Source organism: Sinocyclocheilus rhinocerous, unplaced genomic scaffold, assembly GCF_001515625.1.
Source record: "Sinocyclocheilus rhinocerous isolate Xijiao unplaced genomic scaffold, SAMN03320098_v1.1 scaffold4355, whole genome shotgun sequence".
Taxonomy (NCBI): domain Eukaryota; kingdom Metazoa; phylum Chordata; class Actinopteri; order Cypriniformes; family Cyprinidae; genus Sinocyclocheilus; species Sinocyclocheilus rhinocerous.
Window position 1 is genome coordinate 116,810 of NW_015665823.1, and position 11,346 is coordinate 128,155.

The following is an 11,346-nucleotide window of genomic DNA, read 5'->3' on the forward strand; positions in this document are numbered from 1 at the left end:
CAAATTTTACCTTATGTTTATCCACTACAGAGACATCAGAGCCAGCGACAAATGTCAGAAGGACTAGCCGAGTTGAGGCTGCTCTTGTCGGGATACATGAGCACTGAGCGCTGGCTAATTGCGTGGAGCTCCCGTCTTCGAAATCGGCAAAGCACATTTTCAAATAGGTGCTGTTTTTATAAATAAACTTTTATATTTTTTATAAAAGTTTTAAACAACTACATTCTTGCCTGAAATACTTTTCAAACTACATTTCATGACACAATAACAGTAATATTTAAAAAAAAAAAATATATATATATATATATATGCAAATGGTGGTTGAAATACAGTGCTGCGTGAACTCAACCAATCAGCATGTCAAGTCCCGCCCCCGAAAGTTCCGGACCTTTGAAAAAGTACTACCTCGCGAGCAGGGACTTTCTGAGGGGCAATTTTTTACCCGGAACATTATTTAGATCCTGGTTCCTGCAGTGGAAACACACCGAGTACCGGCCCAAAGTCCCTAGTTCCTGGGGAAAGTTCCTGCAGTGGAAACGCGGCTTATGTTAATCTTAGGTTTAAGTAATACCAGAATTTTTATGTTATTTAGAACATAGGAATAATGTTGTCTTGCAAAAACTGTAATAAAAATAGATAAAATAACAAATCAAATCAAATTGTTCAAAAACGGTACCAATTATCCATAAATACTCTAAAAAAAGCCAAGTAAAGTAATGACATTTACGGTCTTCTGTCAACTGTCCTTTAAATGGGGGGAAAAAGGAGACTGGACTCAATTAATCCCCCTTGACTTTCCAAAAGTGTGATCACAGGAAACGTGCGTTGATGTCACAAGTCATTGGACACTGAACAAAAGAAAGCAGTGAAACCTTTCCAAATAGGGCCGCCGCTGTTTATCTGGCCCCGCGCCAGCCGTCAAACCCTTTGCTCTGCTCACTTAGTACGAAAAGCTGCTTTCCTCCTTCCTTCATTAGCCCTCTAATCAGGGTTAGTACATAACTGCACGTTGATCCTGAATCAGAAGTGATCATGTAATGAGGCCACTTAGAATGCAGAACCTCTCCTGCAGACCTGCACTCCGCCGGTCCTGTGGGACGCCTCGTGTTTTATATTATCCAGCCACGGGTTCCAATTGATTTCATGCAGGGAAACGGTATTGGCAGAAGAAAAGCATGCCTGTGCTTTCGCAGCTTCATCAGGACTGTAATAAATGGCCACCGCATCGTGGAGAAACTGAACGGAGATCATGTTTTAATGGTAAGATATGCTTCTTTCCTCGTCAGTGAGTGATGGGGGCCACGGCGACATGGACAGAATTACATTGCTGCTTAATGGCGGTAACCTGAGCAGTGATCCCTTAAATTCTTCCTTTCTCTTCATCTCTCTGTTAAATGAAGGAATGAAGATGGAGGAGGGATGAGGAAACTCGGGAGAGAGTCCATAAGCTCTGTGCTATGATAAAAAAAAATGTTTTACTGACTTAAAGTCCTTCGTTTTATTTTATCTTGATCGTATGAAGCTATGCAGGGTTTTTTCCTTGTTTTTGCAGCATGAACAAGTACAAACGAATTGCATCAATACTGCATCGGCGCACTGAATTTGATATCATCTCATCACCACCAAGGCGAGAGGAGAAGAATTTCGCAGTCCTGCAACTTGGATCATAGATCATTGTCATGAAGAACGCTAAAGCTTACTTTGCAGATCTTCTGGAGGAGTTGCTGGTGCACCCTGGGGTTTATTGGAAGCCATATTGACCTGTGCAGCTTCCCCTCGGTCGAACTCATAGTCTTCGTGCTCTGCACCAGCTGAGCCCCCTCCACCTAGCCCCGTCTGCTTGCTTATCTACACCGAAACCAACGCTTTTCAACCCGAGGGCCTGATGCATGATGGGTGGGAATTGATTCAGTGGAGGAGGGGGTGTAGGCATTTGCAGAGTTGTGAAAAAAAGTGTTAAAATAAGAAAGGAATTTCCAAAAAGACAAAAGTGAGCAACTCCCAAAATGCAATGATTGGTACGGTCTTCTGCCGTCTTCCAATGGAGGAGGAATCTCTCAACCTTTCTTCTTGACTTCTTTTCTGTTTCCCGCGGCACATGCGCCAGGGTTTCTTCAGTCTGCAAGGGGGAAATTGATTTTGCCGTTCTTTCCAGTAAGAGGCCTGAGCTGATAAGGCCGAGTAGGCAACCTCGAGACCTGCAGACACGCTCGAAGCCTTCCAGAACCTTCAATCTCCCCCTCTTTCTACCGCCCTCCTTTCCTTTTTCTTGTCTCAATCGCTAGTGTTACCCCCAACGCAAGGAGACCTAGTAACCGCAGCTAGATTGATGGGAGCCCACGGTCATACTGACAGTTAGATACCAGGGAGTTTTTCTTCCCTAAATGACACCCCTGACTGCGTGAGTGACGTGAAGTGGCGACGGCAAAATCATTTGTAGTCACGCCTCAGTTTTTTGCTCTGACAAGAAGGAGATCTCGAAGTAAGAAAAGCTACATGGCAACATGAGAAGGACCCCCTTGGTAGTACTAGCCATCCTGGTAATGGAGATTAATGAAAGCCGTCTTGAAGTCAAACAACTGATCTGAAGGGTCGGGCTGTGGTGGTTTAGTTTTAAGTAAGATTGTACTCTCATGGCCATTTAAAAGTCATTATTATGAGTTTTCTCTAACAATTGAAGTGTGCGTGTGAAGTCACGGTACAGCCAGGCTCAACTGAAATATGATTGAGCAGCTCTCCCGCAAAGGGTTTAGGGTAGATGTAAGCTGCCCATAGGGAACGTAGCTTAACGTAACTTTCTGTTTGGGTAGGATGTCGGCCCTACACCAGCCTCAAAAAGAGAAATGTCTCAGTTCAAAAAAATAATAAACTTGTTGAGTGAAATTATGGCATGAAGAACAAGAAGAATTTGATCCGCAACATGTTCTCCGAAGGTTCTTGCATTTACAAATGCCATTTTCCATGAAATTGTGTACAATTATATAAAAGGCCTTTTGCAAGTGGGCTGTGAACTCTCGGCGTGCAAAACAAATTTATTTGATACATCGGTAGTGAATGTATGGCTCCAATAATTCATGCCATCCAAGGAGAAGAGATCTGAGAGAATGCATTTTTGAATCATTTCGATGGTTCAAAGCGCCTAACCTGCGCATCAATACAGCATTTAGTCTCATCCAGTGAATGTTTTAAAGTGGAGTCATAAATCATCCCAGAGTGTTATTATTTATTTATTGTTGTTTATTTATTCTGTGGCCTAAAGCTGCAGAAACTGACCAAGGGCTATTTTATTACCGTTGCAGGAAAATAAGCTACCAAATCGACTACAGGACACTGTCCTTAATGTTAATATGTTAAAAAAGGATGTGCATTGCGCTTTTCAGCCATGAACAATTGTTCTAACATCGTGTTGTCATTTCGAAATAGTGTCTTCCAATATTAGGATCCAGTTTGTGGCAGATCCAAAGAAAGATGTGTCTGGATTTACTACCATTGTCATGCTTGCACTGTCTGTGCCACCTGTTGTTATGCCAAACAGCTGCCCACAGCTGTAAGCTTTAAAATAAAAAACAGCTTATGCATTGTTCCTCCTCGTGCTTTCACTTGGCTTGCGTTAAGACTTCAATGCACTTGTCAATATTAGTGTCATAGCTAGTAGCATGAAAGCAGTGAATAATTGTCAAAGCAAACAAAGTGGGTACCATTCTGCCATCCATTTATTTTACTTCTGCATGTCAAGATATTTTTCGAAACTAGAATGGCAACATTTGGGCAGATGTGGCCTGATGGTTCGAGAGTCAATGAACAGATCTTAAAAGAACCATTTTTTTCTTAGCAGCCCTCTACGAACACCTTGCAATTGAATCGCCATTGGCTAGTACATTTTTTAGTTTACTCGCCAGACTGATATATATATATAGGAACTCTGTTATTTTTACAGCAAAATACAACAAAGAATATCGTTTACATGTAGCGCGCATAGGTAGCGCGTCAATTCTCTCTCTCCCTCTCTCGCTGCGTGTGTGTGAAACAAAGCGACGGCGAGTCGTGCGCCTTCACAGTAGAGTTTACGGTACGTTAAATACAGGTGCGTTGCACATCATTCAGATGAACTGAAAAACAGCACAGATCGCTTCGCGGAGAGTGAAACTCTGATGCACTCAGTCAGAGAGTGTTCGGCGAGTGAAAATATATCCGAGCTAAACTTATACTTAGCCTCCAACTCACACACTGGCGAGTAAAATCTGAGAATTTATTAGCAATTGGCTAATATTAGACATCATTTAGTCGCCCAGAGTGAAGATTTAGTCGCATATGCGAGTGATTTACTCGCAATGGAGAGGGTTGCTTAGTGTGAACTTTTAATGAACGGAAGACCTCTTTACACTATAAAGAATCTTTGTGCAATGGAAAGATTCCATGGATTTTGAAGGTTCTTCATGGAACCATAGATGCCAGAACCTTTATTTTTAAAAGTGTAGTTTCAAGGAATTTATGCAATTGTACAATTTTCTCATTCGTGCTGTGGAAGTGGGCACCCTCTGTTCTTTTCTCAAGGCAACTACAGTGAGAACAACCAAAAGAAGGATTAAAAGAGAAAAGAAAGCAAAAGACAGACATCCTGGAGTTCCTGGTATTCTGTTCAGCAAGATTGAAGGTGAGGCAGAGCGCAGGAGCAAAACAGATGACTTGGCCTGCCATTGATTCTTGCGAAACAGCAGATTTACTGTCCACCTGACACCACGCTGAAGAATTTCAACCCGCCAATGCTCATACCCGTCCGTTAGCTCGCCGACATTTTTAACCACGATTAAGGTTATGTAGACCACAGGAAAACATCATGACGGGCCCATTGGCATTGACCTAAACTAATTTAATCCAATTTTGACTGGCTATTTTTAGCTGTCGTGGTTGTGTGGAAACTCACCACCCGCCAGGGACTTCTGGGATTGTCGTTTTCTTTGGATCCGGAGATGTTCTTCTCACCTGTAACATGGAAGACAGCTGCTCCCTCAATGAGCCATGTACTGTACGCCATCTAAATCATATGTGCACTCGGATGGAAACATGAATAAGAAATGGAGCAACCTAGCTCACTTTCTTTCCATTTCTCATGTGAACATCCATTCTGATCGGTATCTTTATTCTGTAGCAGGTGACATATTGTCATATTAGGCGACCCCTGTGCTGGCCTGTTCCCCTTGGATTTTTTCTCATATAAAAGCTGCTCTACTGACATCATTGGCCATGTGGGATGAGAGCAGGGCTTGGAAAGCAAAGCACGCTTGGCTGGAACCCGGCAGCCGGACAATGCAGCCTGTGTCCTCCTAAAACGCCAGCTGGAGTGGAACTTCAAATCCTCTCTCCAACTTTTTCCTGTCTTTTTTTTCTCTTTCTTTCCCTTCTAGCAGGGCTCAGTTCCTCTCACTCTGAAAGCAGCAGTGGCTCACTGGGTAATCAGGGGGCAGTAATTGCTGGACCTGCTGACCCACTTTTTATGGTTGGGCTGGGTGAAATTTCCTGGTCTGCTGTCCACAGTTTCACTCAGGGCCTCTGCTGTAAAAAAATCCTTGTCAATAATATGTTATCTCCTTTTCTGAGTGGTCATTGTGGTCTGAACCTTGACATTTAACATGTCTTTTGTGGCCTTGTCCGAAAATGGTGTCAACTGCAGACGCTGTAATGACTCAAAACAACATACTTTTCATTTTTAACATTACAGAAGAAGAGATTCATATCAGAAATCTCAAAAAATGCAAGGATCGTCCGTTCGTCAGGTCTTTTGACACGGTTGGTCGTAAATGTTCATGGGCAGATAGATGAGATTACTAATGACTGCGCTCCTGCTTCCGTTTTTACTCTCAAATAACTACTTGTTAATCACTTTTATATTGTCATTCGCCACATAAAAGCCGCCCATATGGGTCATGAAATATATTGTTGGAGACATCAAATCGGTTGAATTGCAGTTTTACGGCAGAGCTCCCCAGAGATGTGATTGATACCGTAGCACTTGGGATGTTGGAGTGGGAAGTTGGCCTCATTTGGCCTTCCAGCAAGTTAGTCACGCTCTTTTGGAAGCAAATTTTAATGCGAGGGTTGCCGGGTCATTCCTGTTATGAAGTACGTTTTCATGTCACCATCACATCTTAATTTTATACTATATATATATATATATATATATACATACACGCATATACATATATACACACACACACACACACACACATACACACACATATATATATACATACACGTATACATATATACAATGAAAATAGCCTAAGATGCTGACATGGCATTAAATAAATATGTACTACTACTATACATATATACATTTTTTTCCTTCCAAGTAGGGTTCAAAAGGTACTGCACAACAGGAATGACCCGGTGACCCTGCTTGTTTGCAAATTTCTATTCTCTGCTTACACAGGTGCTGTTTTAATTAAATGTTTGTATTAAAATTTAAACATAAATAAATTAAACTTCAAAAGGCAGTCTTCTTGATCTTCTTTTTGATATGACTGTGATGTATAGGTTAAATCAGGGTCAGCATTGCTCTCATGTTTTTTTCCCCTCTGTGTTTTTCTATTTGTGTGTTTGCTGTGGTCTGCATTGCCCTCTGCAGGACCCTCTGGATGTTGCGCGTTCTGTGATCGTCATCCGCTCTGTGGTGCCTGGAGGGGTAGCGGACAATCACGGCGGGCTCCTCCCAGGTGACCAGCTGGTTTTCGTCAATGACACTCAACTAGACACATGCTCTCTTGACCAGGCCGTAGAGGTTCTCAAATCTGCTCCGCCTGGGAGAGTCTACCTTGGAATCAGGAAACCGCTGGTGGTAAGAGCCAATATGCAATTATGGCCTATTAACATTCAGTGCTGGAGGTGTTTATTTTGGAAACTATTTAAGATTGTTGGGTATTTCTTCATAGTATTACTTTGATTCGTGGATCTTTATAGTGTTTACGGTGTCTTTTTTCCACCACAATGTGATTTTATATCTCATAATATGATTATATCTTTTTTCTCACAATTATCCGCTTAATTTTTTTCCCCCTAAAGCAGAATGCCATGTAAATCAGATGTTTACAATAAATATGAATTAGGTTACTGATAATAAAAGCTTGTTTGGCTTGTAGTAAAATGGTTGGCTCATCCTGCTATTGACACAGTAATACATGTGATATGTCCATTTAGTCAAGTTTATTTTGCATTGATATTTTGCATTGTTTTGTGTCTGTGAACTGAACAGCCAGAGGACAGAGGTAGTGGGCAGCAGTCCTCTTGGCCTGTAGAGAGCGCCAATGAGCAACCAGCGGCAAAGCAGGACGTCACTCTTCCATCTATGCAAGAGGTATTCCGAATACACCTTTGAAAGCAGTTAATACTTTTATTCAGCAATGATGCATTAAATTGATCAAAAATGACAGTGGAGACTTTTACAAAAGACTTCTGTTTTAAATAAATGTTGTTATTTTGAATTTTCTAATCATCAAAGAATCCTGAAAAAAAATGTATCATGGTTTCCACAAAAATGTTACGCTGTAACTGTTTTCAGCATTGATAATAATAATGTTTCTTAAGCAGCAAATCAGCATATTAGAATGATTTCTGAAGGATCATGTGACACCGAAGACTGAAGTAATGATGCTGAAAATTCAGCTTTGCATCATAGGAAATATCATTTTAAAATGCTTTAACAGAAAATGGTTACTTAAAATTGTGATTAATATTTCACAATATTACTGTTTTTACTGTATTTTTAAGCAAATAAATGCAGCCTTGTTGAGCATAAGAGACTTCATTCAAAAAAATTACAAATCTTACCGATCCAAAACTTTTGAACCATATAAACATATGAACTTTATGAACTTTTGAAACATAAACTTTAATCAAAAATCCAATAAACACACACACACACACATATACACATATATATATATATATATATATATATATATATATGTGTATATGTGTGTGTGTGTGTGTTTATTGAGGCGCTGAGTCGGCTTGTTGGAGCGACGCAGGGGAAAAGTGCGCTTTCAGCTCTTATGATCCGTAAGTGTGTGGAAGAGGGAGAGGAGGACAAGCTCCGGCACCCTGTTGCAGGGATAGAAAGAGCTGCTTTGTATGCAGCAGACAGACAGGAGGTGAGATGTCTCTACCCTCCACGCCCACTCCAACATTAGACGTTTCTGTTAGCGGATGATTTAGGGGGGAGGAATGTTAAAAAGGGGTATAAAGTAGCATATTCGGTATGGGGGGAATTGACTCGAAAAACTAAACAAAGTTGGGCAGGTTTGGACTGTGTTTAATACAGCACTTTTTTGAGAGCTTATGAAATAATTTTAGCTTGTATTTGGTAGATGTGGCCTTGTGGTTCAGGATTTAGGTTGGTTGCCAAAAGTTTGTGGGTTCAAATCCCTTAAGAATCAATTTCTAAATTACTAGCAAAGTGCGATTAAAGGGATTTTTCGACCGAAAATGATCTCCTCAGAAAGTAATACTTAGACAGGTTTGGACTGAGTTTAGTTAAACTCTTGGACTAGTTTGCTAAGAATCATTTAAAGGTGACATTTTTTAACACAAATTATATAAATATGAGCATTTAACAAGTTTACACTGAGTTTAGTTAAACTCTTGGATTAGTTTGTTAAGAATCAACTAAAGATGACATTTTTGTGCACAAATTATGTAAATATTAGTGCTGTCAAACGATTAATCACGATTAATCGCATCCAAAATAATTTTTTTTTACATAATATATGTGTGTGTGCTGTGTATATTTATTATGTATATATAAATACACACACATGCATGTATATATTTCAGAAAAATAGGTTGTTTATATATTACATATATTTATTTATTTATTATATAAATATATAAACATGTAAATACATGTAAATATTTTCAAAATATATATACTGTATGTGTGTATTTATATATACGTAATAAATATACACAGCGCACACACATACTATGCAAACAAAAACTTTTATTTTGTATGCGATTAATCGTGATTAATCATTTGACAGCATTATATTAATGTTTTTAATGAGTTTAGACTGAGTTTAGTTAAATTCTTTGGCTAGTTTGCTAAGAATCAACTAAACGTGACATTTTTGAGCACAAATTATGTAAATATGAACATTTTAACAGGCTTAGACTGAGTTTAGCGCAGCTCTTGGGACTTGTTTTGACTAAAGACTACATTTTTAGCACTTTTGATATAAATATGAATTTTTTTTGTTTGTATTTGGTTGATATGGCCTTACGGTTCAAAATTTTCGATTGGTTGCCAGAAGGATGCAGGGTCAAATTTCACAAAAATGTACTTATGTACTATTATCAATGTGCAGTTAAAGGAATAGTTTACCTAAAAATGCAAATTCTGGTCTATTTCTGTTTTAATTCAGGCAAATTCTGATTTACTTTCTTCTGTGGAACACTAAAGTAGATGTTTAGGAGAATGTTCAAGCTGCTCTTTTCCATATTCTACCAAGTTTGAAAAATGCACCATAAAAATGGTTCATACAACTCTTCTGACATTTTCTTAGCTTTGTGTGAGAAACATACTGAAATTTAAGTGGAAAAAATTATTTTCTTGATGGGGTAGGACTTTGGAAACGGCTCTGTCTTATTTGACGATCTGGACGAGGAGCCAGAGCTTATCCTGGACGCTGAGCCCCGCTACGCCTCTCCCCTCACCACTGTTGACCTCCTGCCCGGCCTGGAGCGAGAGATGGCTGTAGATGAAGATGATGACGAGCAGGAGATGGACACCATAAATGATCAAGAGAGCCCCAAGGTCGACAGTCTGCCTTCATACTTCAGTGAGAAGTCTCGCTCCTGGGAAGAACCAACACCATCTATCAGTTCCAACAGCCCCTATCAGTTCAACACTCAACCTGATACACAAGAACAGGTTTTAAATTAAAATATTTTTTATTAACATACATTTAAATGAAATCCATTATAACAAATAATACCATACACTAACAAAATTACAAACAAACGAATGCATTAAATTAATGAGAATTTTAAGTTGTCACAATGCTTAACATCCTAAAAGTTCTGAAAATAGGCTTAGTGTTCGTTAAGAATATTCAAGATATAATTTCTTTGTATTTTGGCGTATATTGAACTCTCTTGTTGTTCAGTTCACAGAGGAGGACAGTGAGCTTTGCACAAGCTTCGGGAAGATTCAGCTGCAGCTCCCGCAAATTCCCCTCAGTGAGTGTTTGTCTTTAAAGGGATAGTTCACCCAAAAAATAAAAACTCGATCATTAATTACTCACCCTCGTGTCGTTCAAAACCGGTAAGATCTTCGTTCACCTTCGGAGCACAAATTAAGATATTTTTGATGAAATCCGAGAGCTTTCTGACCCTCCATAGACAGCAACGCAACTTCCACGATCAAAGCCCAGAAAGGTAGTAAGGACATCATTAAAATAGTCCATGTGACATCAGTGGTTCAAGCATAACTTTATGAAGCTACGAGAATATTTTTGTGTGCATAGAAAACAAAAATAACGACTTTATTCAACAATTTCTTCTCTTCCGTGTCAGTCTTCGATGCACGTTCACAAGAGTACCACAACATATAAGCAAAAAGTATTCTCGTAGCTTCATAAAATTACAGTTGAACCCCTGATGTCACATGGACTATTTTAATGATGTCCTTACTGCCTTTCTAGGCCTTGAACATATCAGTTGCATTGCTGTCTATGCAGGGTCAGAAAGCTCTCGGATTTCATCAAAAATGTCTTAATTTGTGTTCTGAAGATGAACGAAGGTCTTACGGGTTTGGAACGACATGAGGGTGAGTAATTAATGACAGAATTTTCATTTTTGGGTGAACTATCCCTTTAAAACAAGGCTTATGTCAGTATTAATATACTGTAGTTCATTGCAGTTTGACATTTATACATCTGTTCTCAGGTCAGTCGGCCACATGGATAGAGGCAGCAGACAGCGAGGCGGACTCTGACTCCAGAAACGAAGGCTCAGAACTTACTTTGACTGACACGGACACTGAGTGAGTCTCCATCTATAATAAACACAAACGTGTCTGTATGCTTCACTCAACTAACTTCTATTTATCAGTAAATTGACGTGTTGTCATTGGTTTATTATTTATAAATACACTTGCATATAGCAGGTGACAACGTTTTAAAAACAGCCATTGTGACTTAAATGACATTTTTGGTGCGTGTGTTCATTAAAGGCAGAGTGAGGGATTTCTGGTAGCCAATGTTTATATTTGAAATCACCAAAACAAACACGCCCCTACCCCAAAAGGGTCTTGCCCCTATTTTGATAGCTCCGCCCCACATATACGTACGC

The 11,346-nt window shown here is 39.6% G+C and overlaps 1 protein-coding gene across 1 annotated transcript in view; it reads left to right on the top strand.

Annotated features, from left to right (window-relative positions):
* The window catches only part of LOC107731530 (inaD-like protein), a 136,735-nt gene that overhangs the window by 21,456 nt on the left and 103,933 nt on the right, over nt 1–11,346 (top strand). The window contains exons 15-19 of the mRNA XM_016542641.1: nt 6,626–6,835; nt 7,250–7,351; nt 9,617–9,925; nt 10,161–10,233; nt 10,942–11,038. Of these exons, the coding sequence (XP_016398127.1) occupies nt 6,626–6,835; nt 7,250–7,351; nt 9,617–9,925; nt 10,161–10,233; nt 10,942–11,038 (791 nt within the window). The remainder of the gene's footprint in view (nt 1–6,625; nt 6,836–7,249; nt 7,352–9,616; nt 9,926–10,160; nt 10,234–10,941; nt 11,039–11,346) is intronic.